General features: G+C 54.1%; 9 protein-coding genes across 9 annotated transcripts; 4 read left to right on the top strand and 5 right to left on the bottom strand.

Moving 5' to 3' along the window:
* Positions 1 to 2,747: 2,747 nt before the first annotated feature.
* Positions 2,748 to 4,247, top strand: SPSK_04253 (swirm domain containing protein; the record flags this gene model as incomplete). The annotated part of the gene is made up of 1 exon (XM_016731064.1): positions 2,748 to 4,247. One exon carries the CDS (start codon positions 2,748 to 2,750, stop codon positions 4,245 to 4,247), a length of 1,500 nt encoding a protein of 499 aa, XP_016585989.1.
* Positions 4,248 to 5,629: 1,382 nt separating this feature from the next.
* On the bottom strand, positions 5,630 to 7,837 carry SPSK_04043 (f-box domain containing protein; the record flags this gene model as incomplete). Its single annotated transcript, XM_016730856.1, has 1 exon — positions 5,630 to 7,837. The coding sequence occupies one exon, from the start codon at positions 7,835 to 7,837 to the stop codon at positions 5,630 to 5,632; it is 2,208 nt and encodes a 735-aa protein (XP_016585988.1).
* Positions 7,838 to 8,629: 792 nt separating this feature from the next.
* On the bottom strand, positions 8,630 to 9,370 carry SPSK_04534 (NADH dehydrogenase; the record flags this gene model as incomplete). Its single annotated transcript, XM_016731338.1, has 2 exons — positions 8,630 to 8,904; positions 9,037 to 9,370. 2 exons carry the CDS (start codon positions 9,368 to 9,370, stop codon positions 8,630 to 8,632), a joined length of 609 nt encoding a protein of 202 aa, XP_016585987.1.
* A 584-nt stretch (positions 9,371 to 9,954) lies between these two features.
* SPSK_04441 (replication fork protection complex subunit Csm3/Swi3) lies at positions 9,955 to 10,952 on the top strand (the record flags this gene model as incomplete). Its single annotated transcript, XM_016731248.1, has 3 exons — positions 9,955 to 10,187; positions 10,258 to 10,333; positions 10,416 to 10,952. The coding sequence occupies 3 exons, from the start codon at positions 9,955 to 9,957 to the stop codon at positions 10,950 to 10,952; spliced, it is 846 nt and encodes a 281-aa protein (XP_016585986.1).
* Positions 10,953 to 11,224: 272 nt separating this feature from the next.
* SPSK_03883 (antiviral helicase SKI2) lies at positions 11,225 to 15,278 on the top strand (the record flags this gene model as incomplete). Its single annotated transcript, XM_016730698.1, has 3 exons — positions 11,225 to 11,406; positions 11,478 to 14,493; positions 14,589 to 15,278. The coding sequence occupies 3 exons, from the start codon at positions 11,225 to 11,227 to the stop codon at positions 15,276 to 15,278; spliced, it is 3,888 nt and encodes a 1,295-aa protein (XP_016585985.1).
* Positions 15,279 to 15,628: 350 nt separating this feature from the next.
* Positions 15,629 to 16,451, bottom strand: SPSK_04505 (charged multivesicular body protein 1; the record flags this gene model as incomplete). The annotated part of the gene is made up of 3 exons (XM_016731309.1): positions 15,629 to 16,129; positions 16,235 to 16,312; positions 16,401 to 16,451. The coding sequence occupies 3 exons, from the start codon at positions 16,449 to 16,451 to the stop codon at positions 15,629 to 15,631; spliced, it is 630 nt and encodes a 209-aa protein (XP_016585984.1).
* A 613-nt stretch (positions 16,452 to 17,064) lies between these two features.
* On the bottom strand, positions 17,065 to 18,568 carry SPSK_04252 (uncharacterized protein; the record flags this gene model as incomplete). Its single annotated transcript, XM_016731063.1, has 7 exons — positions 17,065 to 17,355; positions 17,454 to 17,646; positions 17,727 to 17,913; positions 18,021 to 18,073; positions 18,132 to 18,303; positions 18,387 to 18,414; positions 18,497 to 18,568. 7 exons carry the CDS (start codon positions 18,566 to 18,568, stop codon positions 17,065 to 17,067), a joined length of 996 nt encoding a protein of 331 aa, XP_016585983.1.
* Positions 18,569 to 19,480: 912 nt separating this feature from the next.
* Positions 19,481 to 20,848, top strand: SPSK_04300 (peroxin-16; the record flags this gene model as incomplete). Its single annotated transcript, XM_016731110.1, has 1 exon — positions 19,481 to 20,848. One exon carries the CDS (start codon positions 19,481 to 19,483, stop codon positions 20,846 to 20,848), a length of 1,368 nt encoding a protein of 455 aa, XP_016585982.1.
* An 894-nt stretch (positions 20,849 to 21,742) lies between these two features.
* SPSK_04242 (transcription factor HAC1) lies at positions 21,743 to 23,279 on the bottom strand (the record flags this gene model as incomplete). Its single annotated transcript, XM_016731053.1, has 3 exons — positions 21,743 to 22,161; positions 22,242 to 22,762; positions 22,876 to 23,279. 3 exons carry the CDS (start codon positions 23,277 to 23,279, stop codon positions 21,743 to 21,745), a joined length of 1,344 nt encoding a protein of 447 aa, XP_016585981.1.
* Between the last annotated feature and the right edge of the window lie 2,425 nt (positions 23,280 to 25,704).

Here is a 25,704-nt window from a genome sequence, read left to right as displayed (position 1 = left end):
ATCATTGAGGCCAGGCCAAATGCCCGCGGTTGGAATCATCTGAATGGTTGGCCTCGGCGGAACCCATGACTGCACGATTCACATAACGCAGCCTAACGCCGCCCCCTTCAGCATCATGTCACCATCTTCTCGAATCAGCCAAACCACAACCCAATAAAAAACAGTACAAGCCAAGTGCAACTTGTCCGTTGTGTGGCAGCCTACATGGCCACGGAAGAGAGGGGAAGCAAAAAGTCCCAGAGAATACGGGGGTATACACTCTGCCAACTACCTCCAAATGTGCCTCGCCCTGAAGAGTACCAAAGATGGCCCTTGTCGGCCTACGCCGCAATGCTGTTCACGGCTGTGTATCTTGCCGATGATTGGGAAATCCCCAAGTGCTGCGACCTCCCGATGCCGTATCTGTCAGTGACGGCGGGACGCCTACGTCAACACTCCCTGGTGGACATGCGACGCGGCTTGCGGGGTTGAGGCGCGACAATGATTGCCATCGTTGCCTCCTGTTCCTCATTGTCCAGTCGATGCCCTTGATCATGGCAATGCGTTTGGTCAATTGCGCCCATCGCCCTGCCGCGAACTCTGTTGCCTCCATCTCAGTGGCCTTTGTCGCTCCGGGCGTCTTGAGTCTTGACCACCCAAATCGGCTTTTGCAATCGCAACCCCTCTCCCCTCCTCCTTCTCGCCTCATCGCATGCGGCGCCATTTCTTGAAATTATGGCAAACGCTGTATTTCGTATCTTATCTCACATGCCGCGCCTCCCTAGCACACGGTGTCTGGTGAATGCCAGAATTCAGGATCAGCAATGGCCATTGCCGTCTTTTGCCTAACAGGTCGGCCGAGATGGGGTGGCTGCCATTGACCAGTGGGAGAGACCAGTGCTGGTGACCAGCCCGAATGACTATTAAATGATTCTACCAATGGGACAACGCGACAGGAAAAGAAACCCCGTTCGAGGAGGGGGGGTGCAGTTAGCATCACATCCACGGAGCACAGGATGCGACACTCGCCCTTCGGTCTCTCTTTCAGCCCTGACAACCTGCCAGACGAGAAAATAGTCACAGAAGAGTCCCTGGTGTGTTGTAAATCGTACTGGGCCACCATTTGTCCTGTCATCCTTGTACTTGTACTTGTACTTGAACTGCGGTTTGTCTTCTAGAGTTTGAGTGACAGGAGTGTAAATGGGCCGGCGCAGCGCGCGCGACTAAAGCACGGCGCCTCGTCTGCTCTGGTACCGCCGCCATGCATCGCCTACTGTCGTCACGAAAGGTACCCCATACGAACAAGTCAACCCCATGCGCCTCCTGTGACTCCTCGGGAAGAAGAGAGGGGTGGGATGTGCATAACAAGCCGCTCGTGCCTGCTGGTAAGATACAGAAAGAACCTTCCTTGGACGCGCCTTTCTCCCTGTCACTGAGTTTAGAAACAACAACCCAACTTGGTGCTGTTCAGAAGCATGGAAACATGGAAACCGCCATATTTATCCTGTCGTGGAACCGTTCGCTGTCGAGGGCATTCTCACAGAACATCGATGGTGGTGGGTGCTCGCGGACGCTTTACTCTATCCACACCCCCTCCTTCCCATTTCAATCATCCTCTCAATCCCCCTGACCAACTCACTGTGCCCAAACCCCGCGCTAATCACTTTGGCCCCCCAGGGCCCTATCAATAACACAGAACAGGCAAGAACGCAATAGGCAACAACGCTCTTCTGTCATGCGACGCTCTGCTCTCCCTGACAGGTCGATTCGCAGTTTACACAGCACTGAGAAAAGATGGGCATGCAGCCTATCCTCCGTATCTGGCTCTGTATGTCTGTATTTCTGTCAGAATCGTAGCGCTGGTAGAACGCTGTTCTGTTTGGATGCCTCCTTATATCATTCGCTCCTTCATGGACGCCTTGCTCGTGCGGCTCTTTCTCTTTCCCTTTATTCTCTACGTTTTTGGATTCGTCGTTGCCTTTCTTTCTTCTCTCGTCCTCTCACTCGTCTTTTGCCACGTTGACAGTCTCTCCGCTTGCAGCAGAAAAGAAACGGTACAATACCCGATTGACAAGACTGGCCACTCCATTGTGCTGGCTGGTCCCTTCCTCGCTGTTTCCCGCCCCCCACTAGGCTCGTCGCCACTTTGGCTGTCATCGTCCCTTCCCAACTTGGAAACCGCCCAAGTCGCATCCGCGCCTGCCAACACCAAGGCATCAGAACAACGCCCTAGAAATACGCAACTGCACTTTCTTCTTCTTTTCTTCCTTTCCATCCGTCTCGACATTCTTCCTTGCTTCTTAAATTCCGTCTTCTCGTTTCCGGGAACCTGGACTCTTTCTCCTCCCCCTCTCGTCGCCATTCTCGCACATCGAGCGCCACGCCAATGCCAGCGCTCGCAAGTTCCGCCAATTTCTTGCCAACTGACAAATACACATTCTCCCAGCTGCTGCCTGCTTCCCTCGCCACGCATCGTCTCACCCACCAATCCCCTGGGGACACTGACGAGACAACCTGAGGCTCGTTCCGATCGAGAGCTTTCGCTCGCCCGGAGAAGGTCACAGAATCGGTTTATCTCCGTGACAATTGTTTGCCCTGCGGCTTTCACCGTTGCCAACGTGCACTGTTTCTCTTGTTCACGTTCGTCGGGCATCGCTGGTACTCGCTCTCATCACCACCCTTTTTCAGCAATTGCGCCCCGATTTGAACTCAATTTTGCTTCAAACCAGCAGCGCTTTTCCAACTACTAACACACGCTTTCCTTTGCCATGGCCATGGCCGATTTTCGCTATCCGACCTCGCCCCCGCAGAACTTAAAATCGGCTGGTTCTGGCTCGGCTTCGCAGACCGATATGAATACCATCGACAGCGACAGGAGCATCGCCATGGAGCCGTCCGCCTCCTCTTCGTCCATATCCTCTTCCGCTTCCTCGCTTCTCACGGCATCGTCCACCACATCGTTCCAGACTTCGCCCTACCTACCGGTCACACCGAAACACACATTCCATTCTTTTGATCCTGCATACAGCCCAATTGTCCCCTCCGACATGGACGCCTGCACATCCAGGGAGCGCAGCCGTTCCGGTCCGTCGATGGCCACGAAGACGCTTGGTGTCAGCAACTTGATCTCGCCCCCAGAGGCCGAACATTTGGACAGCTTTGATGTCCACAGCAACGTCCTAGACAGCAAGGCCAAAAACCCCCAACCGGAATTGTACTCACCTCCCATCACGCCCCATGTTCAAAAGATCGATACTGTTGTGCAAGGCAACCAGGACCCTATCCTCTTCCCGGCCGCAAGCGACAACACAGCGACCTCTGCCTTGCAGTCTCGCCCCCTCTTCCCAGACAAAGAAGACGGAAATCGCAATGTCCCCAAAACCAACAACCTCGCACTTTTCGAGCTCGTCCCTGCGCCGCCTCACAGCTCTGAGATGCCCGCGCTCTTTATGGTGTCCAATGTCATGAGCCATTTCCAGGCGGACCCGCGCAGTTGGCTCAAGGTGCAGAGGGAGCAGCTGAAGAAAGACGACCAGCTCCGACGTGCGGCCATGCGCTCCCTCTCCCGTACTCCCACCGCATCGAAGCCAGCGACGTCTTCGTCGGTGCGCCGGAATTTCTCTTCTCGTGTTCCACGGGCTCGCCCAGCATCGCAGCCGTCCCACACCACATATTCCCAGCGCGAGGAGATGGCGCTGCTCCAACCGGTTCAGAGCATCGACAACCGCGTTGCAAAACGGACCATCCGTACCGCTACCACGCCGCGTGGGAATCCCCCAACACACATTGCCCCCCTGCTCAATGGGACGCCGCGTCCTGCATCCAGCGGCGGCCAGGGCGGGAAGCGTGTGCCCGGCGCCTCCCCGGAGCCACGAATCCGGACGTCGGCGCCAAATCGCGAGGACAAGGACTTTATGGCGCTCGAGGACTACTGCCCCCCGCTGTCCACGCTACCCGAGCGGACAAACAATCTCAAAGTCGACTGGAAGGGCACCCCGCTCGATCTGTCGCGCGACCCCCTCGTGCACCTGCTGCACCGGGACGAGGTCGGCCTTGCCGCGAGCCTCCGCCTGGACTGTGCCACCTATCTCACGAGCAAGCGCCGCATCTTCATACGGCGTCTGGAGTGTGCGCGCACGCCCAAGGAGTTTCGCAAGACCGATGCCCAGCAGGCCTGCAAAATCGACGTGAACAAGGCCTCCAAGCTCTGGACGGCCTACGAAAAAGTAGGCTGGCTAAAGCTGGAGCACATTGCCCGTTTCATCTAGTCGGCGCACGTCTGCACGCGGTCGTTTTTCCGTTTCGATACAGATTCGTCCCTTCTCTCTCCCCATTATCTCGATTTGTTTTCCTGCCTTACCTGCGTTTTACCTTTCCTTTATTTGGGCTAGCTCACGTTTGGTTTTCGTGGGTTTCTTGTATTTTTCTTGTCTTTGTTTTGGATCGTACAGGCAGCATACCACGGAACGAGCACGCTCTCCACTGGCTGCTTACTACACGTGTTGGGAACGGACGATTTTCACGATTGATACCCCTACGAGCCCAGTTAGTTGCTCAGAACACAACGATACCCGTCTCCATCTACCTCATATATGCATTTTTTATTCGTCCTTGTATGGCTTGTTTTTATTTTATTCTTGGTTGTTATTTTCCGTCCATATTGTTTCAAGGCGTCGCACTTCGGCTACTAGCTTTCTTTTTCTTTCTCTTCTCCTGATAATATCCTACTCGGAATATCCTACTCAGTATCCCAGAGCTGAGCATATGCCTCCCGTTTGTACGCCTTGTTTGGCCCCAAGTTGCAAACTGGTCTTGTGCTTTTTGCTGTCATGGTCTCTTTCGAGCCTCCAGTTTGTCCAAATCCAGCTTGTATTTTCTGTCTGTTTTAATTCTGCTCACGTCTCGATTCAGTACACATCGCTGATTTGCACTATCCGATTACCTGGTTTTTCTACCTTTCTGATTCCTTTTGTTTGGGGCTTGTTTGTTTATTCTTTGTCACACACAAATTGTACCTAGAAACTGAATCACACATCTCTTCTATTTAAAGGACGTCTCGTTGAGGCTCTGATCCGAAGGACTCTTCCATGCCGTTCGTACGTCGCAGTTGCATATTAACTTCACATTCGACCTTCCATGAAGCCCCCCCCACCGTCGCGTTCGTCGAGCTGAAGGCGGTGAAGTTGGCAGAACAGTCTGCACGAAATGCAAATTGTCTAGTTTCAGCCCTATCCTATCTTATCGACAAGTAGCCGTGCCGCATGCCTTCCCGCCCGCTTTACCGCTTTGGTATAGCGATCGCCCTCCGAAATGCACATGTACGGCCCGGAGCAAAGAGGTAAGCATCATGCGACGTGGTCTTGGTCGCATCCATCCCTGGCGAACTTGTTTCTTCAACGACGCGGGCCAGCACCACACAGCGGGCGATAGAGTAGGTGCGCAGAGTGTTCCATTTATAGGCACAGCTGTCAAAAAAAAAGAAGAAAAAGAAAGAGAAAGAAAGAAAAAAATAATAGAAAATGGTATATGCTGGCGTCAATCCCACACTTTCAGAGACTCTTGTATATTATCGAAGCCGGTATCTCTCCAAGTGCGTGCAGCTATCCAAATGCATTCATTCGCTCTAGCAGTAGAATGGAAATTAAATGGTTCACGTAAAATCGTACATCAATAACGTTTCTCGGCCACCGGGCGACTGCTTCAGTACGATGACCATCTCATCATCAAACCCAACCCAATTACGGCGTTCGTCCCAGTCGCGCGTCAATGACTCTCTACCGTCATCATCACTGCTCCAACGACTCGACGCCACGTCGCGTAGATGTGGCCGTATGGCCACGCTGCGGCCGCGTTCGGCAGCGGGCCGCCCTTCAAGCTCCCAGACACGCATTTCCTCACCACGCAAGCTCACCGAGACAGCCTTCCCGCGCGCCGTTATTTCGGCATCACTGATCCCGGACGTGTGGCCCCATAGTCGAATGCCAGCCGATATGGTCAGCGTCGAAGCATTTGACGTGCACAGATGGAGAATCAGTGTGTTGTCAGGCATGCTGGCCAGTAGATAGGGGTGCGAGTAGCAGAGGGTGGTGGGTCCGCCATCGACCTCGTCTTCATGCCGAACCGGACTTTCCCGATGTATGTGTCTCTGCCCGGATGGAGGCACAGGCGTTGCTGCTTTCATAGGAGCAAGCCCCACGGAGGAACGCTGGTTTGTTTCGGAGTGAAGAGGACTGGACGACGGCGTTCCTGTCCTTCGTAGTCTTGTGCGTGCATGCGAAGAGGCTCGCTCATGGGTACGGACCGGCAAGGTGCTGGCCAAGCGTGTTGCAACAACGGTAGGCAGTCGAAAGCCACAGGCTTCTTTCCCATCACCATCTCCAAGCTCGTCCGACTTCACGTGTAGATCTTGGATACCAATTGACCATCCTTGGCGAGTCGAAAACGTGTACACAATTGATGCAACCGTCACGAGTGCCAGTTTTCGGATCGACAAGGCGAGAGGTGGCCGTGACGTGTGCGACCGCAACGACGTCAGGAGGTGCGGTGCGCTGAGTCCCAGGCCGTTGGGCACGTTAGACGATCCAACCACCCGTTGTGCAGCGTTTTGTTTAGCCTCAGGTGCAAATGCATACAGCGAGATAAGTCCGGAGTCGGTTGCGGTGAGCACAAAGGGGTGCGAGTAGGCAATGCCCGCCAATGGGCCGCTGCTCGACGCAGGATGTGAAAAGCGCCGCGTCAGCGCTTTCTTTGCGAGATCAAATTGCCATATATCGAAGCCTCCATCCAGCAATCCGACGGCAATGTCCAAGACATTGGTACCGACATCCACTGCCAAGGATCTCGGCGTCAAAAATGCAACGTCGTCCCTGCCATGGCTTTTGGCTTCATCACGCGCCTGATCTGCACCGTATTCTTCCGAGTGGCTTCCTTTGCGTGCTTTACCGAACGATCCGGCCGCGGTCGCAAACCTGCTTCGCTGCGAGAAGTCGCTGGTCGCGACCAGGCTGCGAGATTTCAGTTCCCACACGCGCAAGCCACGCTTCCGGTCTGCGGTCACGGCGATACCATCGATCACCTTGAGCAGCATCTGATGAAACCCATCGCCTGGAGCATCAACGTCACCGCCAACATCCCCTCCATCTCGTGATGCAGACGGGCCGTCGTACGCCGCGCCGTGGTCGGGACGTAGTTCCTCCACAGCACATTTCCCCCTTGCCCAGTTATGCCGGAGTTTGAATTTTTGCTTCCAACTGGTTGCCACGCTTCGATTCCAGCTTCCAAAGCGGTCACGAACTGCGCTTGATTGTGTTCGCATTTGACGGCCGTCTGCGGTACCATGGCCAACGCCCGACCCGGAGCCTGGCGTTCGGGACAACGAGAAAAGCGTAGCCGCATCGGCTGTCTCACCGGTTGTTCCTTTTGTCGAAATCAAAGGACCGGCCCGAAATCCCGGGATCGCCAGGGCGCGTGGAAGAACATATCGCTCGTAGTAGATTGCTTTCCACAGTTGTGAATCATCTGCAAGCCAGTGGAACCGACGCGAGACAGAAGCCAAGGAGAGAAGATCCGTCATGTCAAGGTTGCCGAGAATGCGAATGAGCAGTTCGTCGGAGAGCGGTGAAAGGCAGTCTGTGCCTGGCGAGAGAGAGGAACTTGTCGAGGCAACTTGAGAGCCTCGCCGCCCCGTGGCGCGGACGCTCCTGGCCTGCGACGCCGGGTACAGCTTTAGTCTCTTTGTCGTGGCTGCATCCGTATTTTGTTTTCTGGATGCTTGGACGCGTATACTGCTTGCACCACCGTCGTGGGCGTTGAGGCTGTATTCGCCTTGTTCATCGCGACGTCGTTTGCCGCCGGCCATGACAGAACGAGTCATGCCGCGTCGCCGCCGTTGTCCTCCAAAGGTAAAGGGTATATTTGTCCGTAGGCCTGTCGTTGGAATATGCCTCTGTGATGTAGATCATGTCAACGAGGTGTGTCTTGGCTACGTTTTGCAAGCCCTTCGTATCGTGGCGAGTTGGCAAAAGAAGAAGTAAGATTTAGTGGCGGGATGCTGCCAAACCGGAACCAAACCCAGCCGCACTAGGCGCTGTCCGATACAAATAGGCCTAGACAACGATTGTCCTCGCCTCACTAACCCCTCTCTAAACCCCAAACTTGCCTAATTCCTCCAAAGCATTTCTATTTCAATTCATCCCCACACGAAAGAACGGGGGATTTAATGTCGGTATTCGATCATATAATGCAATCCGGCCGGGATGCGACTAGAACAGAAGGGTCAAACAATGACAAGTTAAAGAGAAAGCTACAGAAAAAGCGCAGCAAAAAGTTTGGTTAGCAATGGCGATTGCTAAGAATGGCCCAGTTCACCTTGCAAGCGAAATGGTAATAGTCTGTAATAGATCAAACAACACCGAAGCACATCTGTGCCAACTGCACCGCGCAGGTGTCAAGACGTATTAAAGAATGCTCGTTCAAGTTCACAAAATGCTTAATGGATATTCCATTTGTGATGGAAGAGTAGCCTGCCCTGCTCGTACTCAACATGGTAGGTTTGTGACCAACTGCAAGAAACCCAAATCTCTCACAGATCTATGCGTTCAACTACGTGCCACCTCCCGTGACGAAGGCGCACACCATTCGCTTATTTTCCTTATTTTCCTGCCCGCTCAGCCTCCAGCTCCCGCTCTGCTTGCTGGTAATACTTTGCGGTGTCGACACCATGCTGGTTGTGGTTGACGAAGTTGAACCACGGCACCACATGCATAAACAGCGCCGAATACCTCGACTGGCGCGCTGCGACACCCTGCATGTTTGTCGACAGCCGGCTCTCGCCGTACAGAGGCTCGCCCGCCTTAACCTTGGCCACCATTTCCCGCATATCCATGTCGACTTCGCGCGCGTTCTCCGACATACCGTAAAACCGTACTGGGTAAAGCACAAAGAATGTCAGTTTGCAGTTTGCATTGCAAAATCGCCGCCTTTACAAACGCCTCTTTCGTACAAGGCAACAATTGAGTCACGAGAAATCGCAAAGGGGGGGGGACACGAAAAGCGTACAGCAAGACCGTTGGTAGAAGTAGATAAAACCGCCCGCAAGACCAAGGAAGCCACCGAGTCTCATGGCCTGTGCAAAGCCGCCCTTTCCGACATAAGACGGCGCGAATCTCTCCATGGCCAGGAGCAGGCCGGGCCCTGCCGCTGCCGCAACTGCGCCGTGAGCGTAGTCGGACGGGCGGGCATACCGCATCACCCGCTTGAAGTGTCTAGACAAGATAGGCAGGTCAGCACCGGAACCGCCAAGGGTCGCAAAGCGCCGCGCGACGAAAGCAAGTACTGTCATTGTCGTCGAATACGAGGGACGAATCGGTGTAGGGGAGCTCTTACGGGTCATTGTCGATGAGCTGTGCGAGAAAGATCGCGATATGTTAGTACCAGACAGAAACAGTATTTATAGGCAGTAGCCACAGGGGGGCGGTCTCACAGGATAGTCGGACTGGACCACCCTGCTTGGGATGTATGTCGGTGTTGCGTTCGCCATGGTTTGGCCAGAGAAAAGCGATGATGCACTGTCAATTGGCTCTGCTTCCTTGTCGTTGTGATCATTCGAGGATGAAAAGCTAACCGACGATTGGTGCCTCAGGCCGATTTGCAGCATTTACGTAGTTTTTTTTCTCAAAAAAAGAAATATGAAAATCAATACACTCAGCCAATCACATTCCATCAAATGTCAGTGGATTAGTCATTCGAGGCCTCTCTTTGAACGATAGCTTACTCCCAAAAATCAATTAGTACGAGACGCGACAATAAGACGCGTCGTACCTTGTCGCAACCACCGTCTCCACAAGTGCAATACATAGCGAAACAGAATCCAGTTACGGCATCCTGCTTGTTCATTTTGCAGTCTTTCGACCGTACTCTGGATTCTGTGTTTTTTGGAGGGATTTTTTATTTTTTATTTTTACATCCGGTATCACAATGGCCTCCCCAAGTGTCCAACGACCGCCACAACGGACCGCTGAAACGTATGGTGATTACATACCAGATGACTTTTCTGATTTTGGCGGCCTGATCTCGGACGACGAACAATCTGGAAAAGCTGCAGGGACGCAGCAGACAAAGAGCAACGGTACTGCCGGTCTTGGCATCGACGAAGAGGTTTCTGTCAAGAAACGGGCCAGAGAACCTCGTGTGAAGCTCGATGAGTCCCGGTATGTACAGTGCCATTTGCTGACCCCGTGACTGCACCCACCTCAGACGCCCGGACTGACATCTTGTCAGTCTTCTTTCTTCTAAAGGTATTCCAGCTTTACGCAAACAAGCGCGCGTTCTGAAGCTTAAAGGCAAGGGACATGAAGTAAGTTACCTCGTTGCCGGCTACTATTGTCACACTGGAAGACTCGTCAAGCGACACGAATGCTGACTACGAAATGCTCTAGTTCTCTAATGCCTCGAGGCTTCTTTCCATGTATCAGCTGTGGCTAGACGACTTGTTCCCGAAGGCTCGGTTTGCCGATGCTCTCGCCATGGTAGAGAAGGAGGGTCACAAAGCGAGCATGGGCAAAATGCGCATGGAATGGATCAACGAATCAAAGCCCAAGGATGCGCAGGATGAACTGGACGGTGAGCCAGTCCTGCCTTCGACTGAGCTAGATGAAGGCGCCGACCATCAACACCATCCGCAGCAGCAACCACAAGCGAGACCAACGAACGCAGAAATGGAAGGGTCAGATGCGGTCCCATATGACCTATTGGACGAGGACCCGTACGATTCTTTGCAGCCAGCCCGTCAAATACAGAGCGCAGGAGACGGAGGTCGTGGACAAATACCAGACGAGAGCGAACTCGACGCCCTCATGGCTGACGCCATGGAGATTCACGGGCCCCAAGAGTATTTGCCGCCGCGGATACCGGTACCGGAGGATGATATCTATGACTTGGATGCCCTAATTGCTGAAGCAGAGGCGGCATCATGATTTTTATTGTAATATTGAGGATGGAGGCGCGAAACGCCGTGTAACGGCTTATGACATTAAGCGATTATTTAGTTAGCGTGCATACGAATTTGAGCGATTGGCTTTCTAACTGTAGCTAACAGCTGCTTGTGGAACTTGGCACCCTAAACAGCATCGATCCCTTGCAGCATCTTAATTACCCCACTATTTACTTTGCGACGAGAGACGAAAAATGCCACTGGAGCTGCCACCTAATACATATCTTGGTTCTTTACCGGCACGGAGCTGCAAGTATGGAGACCATTCATTGTCGAGCCGAGGACGAAGAATTTAAAAGCATAGACAATGTTTTGTTTACGCGTCGACCTAAGCGGCGTCGAGCATTGAGCTCGGCAGAACGAAAGAAACAGCTAGAAACTGCTTTTCTACAACCGCCAAAAGAAATCCCAGAGAAGCTTGTTGAACGAACCCAACAGTACGTCTACCTCCTTTCCGTACCAACGAACATGCACGAACCCTATCTTCTCCCCTCTAACTGTTCACCAGGCGCTGGGACCTGGAAGTGGACAAATCGCTCCTGTTCGAAATCGACGCTCCCGACATCGGTACCCAGACACTCTTTTACCGAGGAGGCAGGAACTTCCAAATCATCGCCTACGAAGAGGTCGCAGCGCCCAGGGATATAGGCGGTGATAACCAGGACATCAACCCTAACGCTGCACTCTCGATTGGCAGCGGCAGTGCCAACGGCGCTGGTGCCGATGCCGAAGAGCAATGGCTTCAAAAATCCATTCTTGCCAGGGAAAGCACCAGGACCGATGCGTCTGGGTTGCAGAGGATCGTTCAGGCAGGCTCAGGTGGCCTCCTAGCCGTGGCACCGGGGCTCCAGCGCGGCATCCGGTTCTCGGACGAGCGGCCAAGGCCGAAGCCAAAACCCGGAAAGATGCCTATACACGACGCAGACACGACGAAGGAGATTGAAGGTGATCTTGAGCGATCTTCAGTGGAGGATGATGCAGCCGCTATTGAGACTGGAGCCGCCGACGGATCAAACAACACGACACGGGCCGAAAATAATGTTGATGACAAGGACGTTGACGGTGACGCCGACGAAAGTATTGCTCGGTTTGATGCCGATGTGGACGAGCTCTTGCCTGTCGAATTTCCTTCCTTGCAAACAAGCGAGCCACTTGGCTCTATGGTGGCAAAGAAATCCCGCAGGGAATGGGCTCATATGGTCGATCTCGAGGCCGAATCGTCGAATTTCCGCAGCCTCATTCCTGGCCAGATGGCACGCGAGTGGCCGTTTGAGCTGGATCCGTTCCAGAAAGAGGCAATCTACCATCTCGAGTCTGGCGATTCTGTTTTCGTGGCCGCGCATACGTCTGCGGGCAAAACAGTCGTTGCCGAATATGCCATCGCCCTGGCTCAGAAGCACCAGACAAAGGCCATCTACACGTCCCCGATCAAGGCTCTGAGCAATCAAAAGTTCCGAGACTTCAAGACCATATTCGACGATGTGGGCATCTTAACTGGCGATGTGCAGATCAACCAAGAAGCTAAATGTCTCATCATGACAACGGAAATTTTGCGCAGCAAACTTTACAGCCAGTCCGATCTGCTACGGGAGGTGGAGTTTGTTATTTTCGACGAGGTACACTACGTGAGTGACTCGGAACGTGGTGTGGTGTGGGAAGAGGTCATCATCATGCTTCCGGAGCAGGTGTCGCTCATCTTGCTGTCCGCCACCGTGCCGAACACGTATGAGTTTGCTTCTTGGGTCGGTCGCACCAAGAAACGAGACGTGTATGTCATCAACACCCCAAAGCGGCCAGTACCCCTCGAGCACTACCTATGGAGCGGGAAAACGATCCAAAAAATTGTTGATTCCGACAGGAAATGGGTAGAAAAGGGCTATCGGGAGGCAAAGATGATTGCCTCCGGAGAGACAACGACAGGTGGCGGTGGCAGTACCGGCGGTGGAAGCAGTTCGGCCCGTGGCATCCCTATACGTGGCGGAAACAGCCAGCAACGGGGAGGCAGCGGCCGTGGGGGAGGCGGCCGTGGCGGCCGCGGCGGAAATGCACGAGGCGGTGGCAACGGCCCCCCTCGAGCGTCACACAATCCTGGACATATGGGCCGCGCCGGCCGGGCCACTGGCGGTTCCTCCATCGCGCAGGAAAAAACTCTATGGCTTGACGTTGTCCGGTACCTACGCAAGGCGTCACTGCTGCCGGCCTGTATATTTGTCTTCTCCCGAACACGATGCGAAGAATACGCCATGTCGCTCAGCAACCTGGACTTTTGCGACGCGGGGGAAAAGACACGTATTCACTCAATCTACGCCAAGTCCATTGCGCGTCTGACCAAAGAAGACCAGGAGCTGCCACAGATTACGCGCCTGCGCGACATGGCCACACGGGGCATTGCCGTCCACCATGGCGGCCTTCTGCCCATTGTGAAGGAGATTGTGGAGCTGTTGTTTGCCCAGTCGCTGGTCAAGGTTCTCTTTGCTACCGAAACCTTTGCTGTTGGCCTGAACTTGCCCACACGCACGGTTGTGTTCTCCGACCACCGCAAATTTGACGGTACGAGGCGCCGCATACTCTCGCCTGGCGAGTACACGCAGATGGCCGGCCGGGCAGGTCGCCGCGGCCTCGACACTGTGGGCACCGCGATCATCGTATCGACCAGCGAAAACCGCGACATTCCTGCGGCCGAGACACTCAAAGGATTGATTCTGGGTCAACCCACACGCCTTACGTCGCAGTTTCGCTTGACGTATAACATGATCCTCAGCCTCCACCGTGTCGAGACACTCAAGGTCGAGGACATGATGAAGCGCTCCTTCTCCGAGCATGCGACCCAAAATGGTCGCTCCGAGGACGAGGAGCAGATTCGGCTGTTGGAGAAGGACCTTGCGGCACAGGTTCAGTCGCGGGAGGTTTGTGAAGCATGTGGGAACACGATGGGTTCCTGCCATCTCGCAGCAGAAACGTATCGGCAGGACACAGCACAAATGTACCAGAAGCTGCTCAAGACTCCTGTCATTGGGCCATCCGTCTTTTGCCAGGGCCGCGTTGCCGTGTTTGTCAACGAACAGGGCGTGCATGCCATCGGCGTCATCACAGACGGCCTGTCAACACTGGCGATGGAAAGTGAAACACCATCCGTGGGCATGGCTGAGGTTGTGCCCCCAAGAATGGCCCCTGATGAAACAGACAAGCTGTCTTTCGTCCCTCCCCTCCGGGGATATTGGCGGCCGGCCGTTGCTCCGGGTGCTTCCAAGCTGCGAATGCGCAGAGTGCAGGTACCATTGGGCAAAATTGAGCATCTCTCGCATCACGTGGTATCCATTGGACGGCGGCCCGACGAGCTTCTGACAGACATCGAGGCCCAGCTTACTGGCTTGGACTTATCATGGTCTTCTGCTGTGTGGGACGAGGTCAGCCTTGAAAAGGTTCGGGACGTTGACGTGGTTTGGTACATGGATGACCGTGTGGCCAAGGCAAGGGCGGTTGCTGAGTCTCCTGCGCTCGACTGTCCTAACTTTGTTGAGCATGTAAGTCGCTCCCTCTTTATAGCGCCCTCTCTCTCGCGCTCTCTCTCTTCTATCCTACTTCCAAACAGAGGTATTCGAATACTGACCGGACCTAGTATGCAGCGCGCCATGACGAGTGGCTGATCCGGGACAAGCTCGCAGACATGCGGAGAGCCGTGGACGACTCGAATCTCGCTTTGCTGCCCGAATATCAGAGCCGCATAGCGGTTTTAAAGCACCTTGGCTTTGTCAACGACAGCTCCGTCGTCCTCCTCAAAGGCCGTGTGGCGTGTGAGATTCGCACAGCAGATGAACTGGTCCTCACCGAGGTGATCCTGAACAACCTGCTTGCCGGGTTGGAGCCAGCGGAGATTGCTGCGCTGCTCTCCATCTTCGTGTACCAAGGCAAAGACGACCAAGAACTCGAGACTGCGCCGTTCATCTCAAACGGCCTCACAAAAAGCCTGTCAGAAGTGTATCGCATTTGGAAGGACGTCATCCGCACCCAGGAGCAGCTCCACGTCATCTCTGCCGGTGACGATTCAGAACGGTCGTCAAAGCTACACTTTGGCCTTATGGAGGTCGTATACGAGTGGGCGAGCGGCAGCCCCTTCAAGACAATCGCCGGCATGACAGCAGAGCAGGAGGGCACCATTGTCCGCACGATCACGCGCCTGGAAGAGACAAGCCGCGAGGTTAGAAACATTGGACGGATTGTCGGCGACACAACACTGGAGACGAAGATGAATGGTGTCAAGGAATCCATCATGAGGAACATTACAACGGTTCCTAGTTTGTATCTGTAGACGTGGTCATCCTACGCGAAGGCGTGGTGGTTATTGGATGCAAGTCATCTTATTTCGCAAAGTCCTTGATAAATACGGAATAACGGTCACAAGAAACGACAAAACAAACATAAAACACCCATATAACTGCGAAACAAAAAAGAAACGAACGAAAACCATGGGCATTCCAGGCAGTAAAAACGCAAAAAGAGTCGATGTACTGACAGTCGCCGATAAAAGGGACAGAAAAGAAAAACAGAAAAACAGAAAAACACCCAACAACGCCAGAATGCAAATCTCGATCCTCTTCCGCGTGTCGCCACGGTGCAGCACGTCGACTGTCGCAGCGAACATGCATACATCACGCTACATCATGCACGAAGCGCCCGCAGTCTCTGCTGAAGAGCGTCCTCTTCCTCCGCTGTAGGCTCCGTGGTAGCCGACTCACGAACAGGTTCTGTCTTGCTGACTTGGGCCGAATTGAGTTCCTGGGACAGTTCCACGCCGGCGTCGTCTGCCAGCTTCCCCAAAAGCTCGTGCACCGCGTCATCCGAGACCTGGACAGACGTGTTCTGGGTCATCGCGTCCGTGTAGATGGTGTTGGACATGGCGTATTCCTCGTTCTGCGTGCGGTACTGTTCCATGGTCACCATGGTCTTTTCGGGGTTGACACTGCGCTGGGCGCGGCTCATGGTGCGCGACGACTGGGCCATCATGTTGGTCATGCGGTTCATGGCGTTGTTGGCCTGGATCTGGGCGACAGACAGCTCCGCCATGTCGGCCGCCTGGTCCATCTGGGTGGCGATGGCCTGCTTTGCCAAGAGCATACGTGCCTTTTGCGCGGCCTGCTGGGTCTCACCCTTCTTCAGGAGCTACAAAGCCGCACATGTTAGAAGAGACGAACGTCAACAGCACAATCGTTTGAAACGCAAAATTAGGAGATCTCATAGCGCAAGATACCCGCAGGGAGCACGTACGGTCTGGATTTGCTTTCGCAGCTCGCCGTCCTGTTTGGCAGCCTTTTGAGCCTCGCGCCGGGCCTGCTTGGCGTTGAACTGCAAGAAGCGACAGTTAGCAAATGCGTGCGACTGCATGGGCAGTACCTGCGAACTATCAGACTCTCAGAGTCGGATCGACACGTACCCGGGCTTGGAACTCGACCTGCATGTCTCGTGCAAGTTGTCGTTGCGACATTGTGAAATCTGGTGGTAGAAACGCCTTGAACGTGCGACGAGAAATGGGATGTCCAAGTGCAGTGTGGGGATGAAAGGGCGTGTGAAGGGCGAGGTTGTGATAGATGTCGTCGGGAGCACCTGTCGATGTGGGGGAGAGAAGAAGCGCAATCGGATAGTCGATTAGGCGACATTGATGTAGGCGAGCCCCTCAGGACCCCTGCAAACTACGTAGCCAGTCGAGTTCTGGCCCCAGGCTACAAGGTTACGGGTACTTTGGCGGTTGAACGGCTCAGGGTGGGGCGAAGTTATGCTCTCTCCACTGGTCTGTGAAATGTGTGCAATCTGTGCAAATAGGCAGCTATCTAATGTTCGCCACCTAGCGCTAAATCACATGGCTCCAGTGAATTCGGTGGCCTTCCTTGACTGCACAGTGCAGAATATCTGTGTGAGCAATAATTGCGCTATGATTCCAGTGCATTCTCAACGCTAAACATGTACGCCGTAGATGCGCTGTGCTATCAAAACAGTCGTCCCTCAACCACCAACCAGTGACGAATTATAGACAGAAGGCGACATAATAACGGGACGGCTGGAGTCCCGTCTATGTCATCATGAGCGACCGGATTGTTTCTTTACGCAGTCGGGGTTGCCGCTGCAGGGGTCTTGTACGTCGTCGACCACTCGGCCGTGTACACTTCCGTGCTTAGCACATTAGCATCGCTCCCGTCATACGAGGCATAGGTAACGACCGACTTCTGGATCCAGCTGGACCAAAGGGTAGCCTTTGTCGGTCCAGACACGGGACCAACGACAACGGCGGATGTTGTTGGCCAAGCGCCCGACCAGACAGTCGGCCCCGGAATCTCATAGGTGGTTGCACACGGCGTCGTCGGCAGCGGGCTCGTCTGTGTCGAGCAGTATATCTGGATTGTTTTGTTAGCGACGAGGCCGCATGCGCTGCCAAACTGAACGACAAGGATGTCCGGAGCAAGGTGGCAAGGTGGTCAGGCGACAAGCTCACATTAAAGACAACACCGGGGTCTGAATAGTCGTAGGCGCCCGGAAAGGAGACGCCCTTGGGCAGTTCGACTGTGCCGTCACCAATCACCTCGATCTGGACGCAGTTGGGGTAAAACTGCGCGCCACGCAAGGCGTTGTCCAAGTATGACGCGTCGCCCTCGTGGAGCGCAATCATCTCGGCGCGGATTAGGTAGCTTGAGAAACACACTCCGTCAGCACGAATGGCCGGACGCACGGTCGGCAGGGTTTGCATGGTTTGCATGTGCAGGCATACTGTCCAGGTTTGAGGCCGTCCGGCACGCGCACGTTCATATGGCCATGGTTGGCTGCAATATCGGCGGTGGTTGCCCACTTGCCCGCTCCGAACGGTACGTCGCTCATCTCGTACAGGCCCTCCTCCCAGATCTTAACAAAGGAGTCGTCCGTTGGCGGGTCTGGCGACAAGTAGACGAGCGCCGGGCCTACGGTACGAGGCGACGTGCGCGGTTAGCTGCCAGCCGCGATCATGTACAGGTCGCACGCAAGTCGCGCACAACGCGGGTGTACGAATGTGCCAAGGATTACATACCGTGATGAGAACTGGCAATGACATCGTCTGTGTCGGTGCGCTTGTCATGGTGCCTGCACCTCCTGGTCAGCAGAGGATGCCTTGGAACTGGGACACGCCGGGGCGGCCTACCAGTCAAACGTCAAGTTGTCCCCAGGCCGGACTTGGATTGTGTAATCGACTTGCTTGTCTCCCAGCACGTTGCAGCGGAGGTCGATGGATGTCAGATTCTTCACAGGGGAGTTTGCATAGCCGTGCGGGCTTGGCCCGTTGTACGCCGGTGTCCTGACGGCGCGAAAGGTGCCTGGGTTGCCACTGGTCAGCGTTGGGGATCTTGCCTGGTGTGCTGGTAAATTTCCTCGCTGTTCTCGCCAAGCAGGCACACACCTTGATCAATGCCGTTTACAAAGACGCCCTGTTCCGTGGAGGGTGAGCATTTGTTAGCATACCCGGTTCAAACCTGCTGCCATGCCGCCCCAAGTGTTCGTTTTTCATACCCAGATATAGCAGTGAGCGTTGGCCACGCTCGCGGTGAAAGCCGCTGCTGCGACGATTGCGGTCAGCCTCATTGTTGCGCAAGGCGTCTGGTGTTTGCAAAGCTGTCAAGGGCTATGTCTTTACGGTCGTTGGGTTTACTCGGTACGGGACTTTGTTTTGTTGGGAACCAAATAGGGCATCGTCTGGTTTTTGACTTCCTCGACCTGCCGCGTCCTTCTGCAGCCAGTCTCCTGCCCACACACACGACTGGTGGAAACTAGGTACTGCGTGTGTCTGGCAGCTGCGATGTAATATCCATTTTCTGGAGAGACTGCCCTGGCTTCCGACTGCACTTTATCTGGCCCTGGTTAGTCCAGACGTGCACGCTTCCGGTATATTGCAGTTGCGGGCAAGGAGCCGGAGCGCATCGGCGAGACAACGCTGCGTCCCAAAAGAGTAACAAAACATAAATGAGCAACCATATTGGTGACAGGGCATCCCAAAAACCCGCAACGCGTATGCTTTTGTAATTTAACCGAGTTATGGTGGCAGGATCAACGCATTCGCAGTTGACGGGTGGCATCCGCCCTATATTACTAATAAGTGCGCATGCACACGACGCGGGTTACATGCGGAGGTGCAAAAGTGTGTATAAAGTTCATTTCGAGGTTATTGAAAGAAATGGGTTGGTCCTAACATGTACTCGTTGAATGCGTTCTCGTTGAGATGTAACAACTCGTCAGTGTCGCCCGAAGTTTAGTGTCATGTGGACCATCACATGACCACGACTCGTCGCCAACTGCTCCTGTGCCGAGGCAATTACCTACCTGCTGGGTTGGCCTGCTGAGTCGCCCTAATTAAATTCCCCCTTTCAATCCTGACGCGCTTTGAGCGCCCAACTTCTTCCAACTTTCTCCATCACGTTGCTCGACGGCATCCGATGCCGACAGCTGCTATTTTCTTGGCTATTTAACTCCGGGCCGTCCTTCTCGGGCGTTGACAGAATGGTGTCTTCGCAAACATCTCCGGCCGGCCCGGCGACCTCGACAGGCACGCGGTTGTCGCCGGCAAAATGGCTGGCCGCCTACGACAATTTCATCGCGAAGAATCTCGGGCAGGTTTCGCAAATCGAATCGACCTTGCGGTCGCTGACCTACATCATCCCTGGACGCTTCCGTGACGCTGAGATTGCCTCAGAAGCCATCCACTCGGGCGTGCAGCTGCTGTCTCTTTACCACGACCTTTTGCTGCTCCGTACACCCTCTACCTCAACACCACCTACTCCGTCGGGTCACGCGTCGACAAACGCTCCCAAGCTTCCGCCAGGGCCTGCACAGCCTCCTTCACACCATACACGCTACACGCGTTTTTGGATTCAGAAAAGCCCCTTCTACAGGCGTGTTGCCATTGTGCTGCAGGTCGTGCGCTACACCGAGCTGCTGTGTGAAATGGCCGCCAAACGCCGCGGAGAGCGCCTGCGCTGGCGCGTGGTGATCTTAATCGAGGCCATCAAGGCCGTCTGCCAGCTTCTGTTGTTCCGCATCACGCGTGGGCGCATGTTGCTTACGCCTGCCTTGCCTGTTCGGCAACCGCTTCCGGAGAACGAAGAGGACGTCGACGACCATGACGAAGACGGTCTCCCTCAAGAGAGCAAGGCTGCTGCCGACAGCACCGCGAACGAAGACGGCCAGCCAACTGGAACGGCGCCATCTCAGAAGGCGGTTCTCTCGCCGCAGCCGCCTTTGTCACCACCACCATCGCCACGCCAGGCATCGGCAGACCCTGATGTCGAAGCCGCCAGCCAGCCGTCAGGCCGTGCCCCACTGTCACCGTCGCCGACAGAGACGCAAGCATTGCCTCCCTCGCACACAAAGGGCTGGACGATGCCACGAACGCAGATGTCGATGCCACCGCTGCCACAGCCAGGCGACATCTCGTCCTACCTCTTGTCCCGTGTTCTGACGGCCGATGACATCAAGCCCGCAACCAAGCTGCTGAACCAGCTTCGAGGCTCTGCCCAGGTTGCCGAAATCATACACATCCTCACGCCGCTTGTCTACGCTGTTGCGCTGGCTCGGACGCACCGCAAAGGGCGTACGTCCTGGGCGCCGTGGCTCGCCGGGCTGGCGATGGAATGTGCCGCGCGGCAGCTGCGGGACCATAGCCTTCGCACACCGTCGCTAGAACGCGAGGAGTGGGGCCGGCGCGGCTGGGCTATGGGCTGGTGGACAATGCGCGGAGCCTTCTACGAGCACGTTATGAAGGGTGTTGTCGGCGGTGTACGATCCAGGGTCCCAGGCTTTATCGGGGGGATTATCGAGGATTACGAGTATCTTTGGGAGAACTACTATTTCAGCACAAGCCCACAGTGAGCTTTTTTGGGGACTGTATTTTCTTTGTCACATAACTGTATTATTGCTCGCAATTCTTATTTATTTCCCTTCCATCTGACTTTTGGGCTTTTACCGCTGCCCTTTGAATTGGTTCGTAGCGAGCCTCATAATAACGGTTTCGTCCAGCCGTGTGTCGTGAGTTCACATACAAGCTACAGCCGCTCCGTCCCTAGCTAGCACATCCGCAAGAAGGTTAGCAGAGAAACAATTCAAAACAAATCCAACACGTTAAACAGGTGCCCAGAAACAAAAGCCAAGATACGTTGCCAGGTTCGAATGATTCATGCAAATGTAGTGTCCGTTGTCTCAAAAAGTAAACAAAAAAATCCTTCCAGGTCGTGGAGTGAAGATATGATATGGATACATATATATTTATAGCAGAGATGGCAGAATAAGCCTCGCCATTGCATAGTAAGAAAATCGTTAAAAAAGCGAAAGGAAAGACAAAACAAAGTAGTCTCCAAAATCGGCAAGCTGTCCAGCAAAGATTGCGACGGCATTGCCATCCCACCCATAAGACGCCGTCATCCCGTAAAGTTTTAATAGATTCACCACCTCTTCATATTCAAATTCCCAAGCCCCTTTACCGGTGCACGAAGCAAGCCAGAACGAAATCGCGGCGGCGACATCGAAGCCTTGCTTCTGACAGGTGCTGACATCCGTTGCTCTTCGACTTGCACTGCCCACAATAATGTGAGCAACGCCTCTTTGGACGGCCGTGTAGCCGCGTTACGCCACGCACCATCTGGGGTGATACCAGTCTCCAACCATGGTACGTACCGGGACACACCCGGGCGGGACGGCCCACCAGCTGAGACGCACGCAAGACGCTCCTCAGAACAAACAGACCGCAGTACCCGCATCGTCGCATCCTTAATAGGACGCGCCAGCATGGGGTTGCTGGTCAGGATCTTCCGAAGCATCTTGAGCCGCAGAGAGGTGGACGCCCGGCCCGGCCGCGTCGAGGCCGCCATCGCCGAAGAAAAAATCGCCCTTGGATGGCTGGTGAGCGCCGTCGGCGTTGAGAAAGTCCTCAATGTCGAATTCCGGGCCATGGACCGCCGAGACGGGGTCGTGATCAGCCAGATAATTGAAGTCAGAATTGCCGGACTCGGGGGAATCGAGATACCCGCTTTCAAGAACAAAGCGATCTGGGTCACCGGCCGAGAGCAGATTGAAATCACCGTGGAAGAGAGCATGAGAAGCAAAGTCGTCTGGTAGAACAAAGCCGCCATCAACGGAGGCGAGTTCGGAGGGACGGTCCACGCTTGAGGCTCCTCCGCCGACAGACACTGCAGGTCGGGGCACAACGTCGCAGCAGGACGATGTGTCGTGTCGGGAGAGGGCTCAAGTTCAGACGGTACCAACGAACCGCTGGTGTTGGAAGCGGCCGGTTCAGATCGCTCTTGCTCGCCAAGGGTTTGAGCAATGCGTTGTTGCTGCTCAGTAGTGTTGGACGATTGTTCCGAGGCGGCCAGTTTGTCCTCGGGAATCGTCTCCTCATCGCCATTCGCGTCCGGTACTGGGGGTAACGCAGGGGAGAGAGACACAGGGTCGATTGTGCCCGAGCTCAGAAACGGACGAAGTGCCGCGTCGGACTCGGACACAAATGAGTGGCCATTCTGGGAGCGGAAAAGCTCTTGTGAGAGGGTCACAGGGGGGTTCGCCGTGGAAACCACAGCCGATTTGCCTTGCACCTGGGTCAAGCGCTCATACAGCAGCATGTTTTCTCTCCTGACTTTTGCCAGCTGTTCTTCGAGCTCTCGATTCCGGATCTCCAAAGCCTCTACCTCGAGGCGTTTCCGTTCTCGAGACGACTGTGCTGCCCGACGATTACGCAGAACGCGCTCGACACGGCGTTGCTCCTTTTCGTCTTCCGTTTTCGCCCGTTTGCTAAACAATTGGTCAGCGTTTGCATGAAGCTAAATGGCAAACAAGATTATGACCGGTGATACGACAGGGTCGGCTAAAATCAACATGTCGGAAGCAAAGAGGACTGGACATACCGAGGAGGGAGGTTGGTCTTTGGCTCGGGGAGTATCTGGCCCCACGACTTCCGCTTTTTTGTTTGCTTCTTGTCCGATGCAGCCGCGTCGGTGTCAACCGTGGCTTGTGAGGCCTCATGTAAAGCATCCGAGATGCTGTCGCCTTCTTCGGCGACCGAGGCAAGGCTGGATTGGAAAGAAGGTCCCTTTAATGCCATGTCCATGTCGTCGGCGGAGACTATTAACTGAGTTGCTGCGGCACTGGAGTCCGTGGGTGTGGCAGCTGTTGAAGACGCAACAGTCGAGCCAGAGAACAGTGATGGGTAGACACAGCCAGGATCCGATAGAAGAGAGCCAGTCGGTGACGTCTCGACATTATTGTGAGGTGTCGCTGATGCGATTAACGTCTCCCAGGTGGTCTCCATCGTGACGCGTTTAACCGCAGCAACAGGATTGTTGTGGGAATGTATTGAATAGAAGCTGGGTTGGTAGGAAAAGGTAGGACAATGTGCAGATATGTTCTGAATCTTTGGGTTGGGGCGTTTGTGACGGGTGTTGAGGTGAAAGATGGCGATTCCAGGACTGCACAAGGCGAGGGTCCCGGACGAAATCAAGAGATCATAGTCTCGTCTTAAGCCGGCGGTTGCCTGCAAGTCGTTGCCTGCAAGTCGTTGCCTGCGCCCGTCTGGTAATGAGTGGGGTTCGGTGATTGACTGTTTTCCTCTGTGGTTGTTGATGCAGGTTAGTACCGTCTTGCGATGAGCAGAAGGCGACCTTATGTAGAGGACACGTCGACAAGAAAGGGGATTGATGCCTCAGGCACGAGGAGGCGAGGGAGGTATGGGTGGGGCACTTTCAGGGGATATAGAGTGGGCGGCTTTTAGGGGGCTTTGGTGTGCGACGGAAGTACATGTACAAAATGGAGTGGGTCACACATTGCACGCTCCAAAAATATATTGACACGGCTCGCAAAAAAAAAGTACAGCTGTTTGGGGCAAAAGTGTGTACGAAATATGATACACAGCGGAAGACCAACATAAGCATACCATGTGTGTGGTTAATTTTGGTAAGATACAGTTTGATACTGGGCGCCGAGAAATAAGACCATTTAAGTACCGTCGCACTGTGCTTTGTACATATTATCATGTACCTTACGCTTTTAAAAAAAAAAAAAAACGAAAAAGACGGGATTGAGTGAAAACCCGTGAGGGTTAATATGTCGTAATTACACCGTGCACAGTACTAGATCATGAACCGGGATGAAACCTATGTAGGTACGAATGTACGTGCTGTGCACTCCGTTAAGTATCGAGAATAAGATGCAGGGGACGGCGTGCAAAACGCAGCGAAACCAGGTGTCTCCCTGCGTTAGCGTATGATTCCATTTGCAGCGAAAAAGGGGCTGTAAAGGGGCGCCCCGCTGACGTGGACAAGGGAGAAGGGAGACTGCGACGAGAGGGCAGGAAGGCCAGCTCGTATTCATCCAACGACAGACAGAAAACAAGAGAGACGGTAGACATAAAACGCCATTGAAAGTACGGAGTACGGAAGGTGACCGAGGGATGTAGGCAAAGCGCAAAGTGTTGGGGAAAAGGTGGCGGACCAAGTGTTGTTGGCATTTGGGTGTTCAACGGAGATGGGCACGATCTAAAACGCCGCCGATGGTTCGTATTTATTGCCTGTTAATACGGAAGAGGGCAAATGACTTGGCAATAACGCCCACGCCACACAGCCTGAAAACGGGTGCATGATGCATTTATTGGTGACGGAAGCGTCTGGAATAGAGCCTATTCTGGCATAGCTTGCTTTACGAGTTTGAGTCCGCAACGAAGCTTGTACGATGTATGTTTGTATGTTGTATGTTGTCAACTCCTGCCCCATCGGGTTGACATTTGCAAAGTAATAATTAGTGGTCCCTACGGAATAGAATCTCACTACGCAATACGAACACTACGCCTTCCAAATCATTGTCCATAAACGACATACGATGTAGGTTCAAGAAAGAATAACTTAAGCCTCTGAGATTCTCCCACGCCACGGAATTATCAACCAGTACGTCGTGAGATGCCGTAAGATACAAGGTGATACAAATACATAATGTCGTGGCAGCCATTCCTGTTCGAGGGCCAACACAACCTACTCTTCTGTCAAAGAAGGCAAGGCCACAAAAAGCATCGTTGGTTACGCCTGCATTATGATCCTCCATCGTTATTCTGCCTTCCCCGTCACATACCATGCGAAAGGTCGCGTGCCAGCACTGCAAGTTCCGCCGGCGATGCATCATCCGAGCAATATAGTGTCCGTAAAATGTCCGGCCATCCAAGCAACTTTGCCCGCAACTGCGTCTGTCGGCACCTGCACATGATATAGCTAGTCAGGCCGTGCTAGTCGTTTCATGCCGCCCTATCCTCAATGAAATTTTTCTTCCAAAGGTCTGCTTTTGAGTAACTCGGTGGCCCACCGCCGAGCCGTATCTTGTCGCAGGGGTGGACTGATCGATAATTTTGCTTCGGAGCCTATGGACGCTGTAGCTGTACCTTAGAGACCAAGCATAATTGAGGCCGCCTCAAATAGACAATATCCCATCACCGCGTACATATCCATGTCCTACAGAGCGATCATACAAAATCTTTGGAAGTTATGCTAGGGCAAGGTCCCAACTGTATTTTCAGATCGCCCGTGTTGGCAACCCCTTCAAAGGCTACCAGTCGTCAAACCGTTCGCTCTCCAGTAAGCTCGTCGTAAGACAAAATAAACATCCACGAGTTTCGATACTCCATAATGTCTTAAGAGTCTCAGAAAGCAAGGCATATCCGCCATGGCGTGCGGCAAGAAGCTCGGCTCGTGTTA

Source organism: Sporothrix schenckii, assembly GCF_000961545.1.
Source record: "Sporothrix schenckii 1099-18 chromosome Unknown Cont47, whole genome shotgun sequence".
Taxonomy (NCBI): domain Eukaryota; kingdom Fungi; phylum Ascomycota; class Sordariomycetes; order Ophiostomatales; family Ophiostomataceae; genus Sporothrix; species Sporothrix schenckii.
This window is presented reverse-complemented; position numbering and strand designations above follow the sequence as displayed.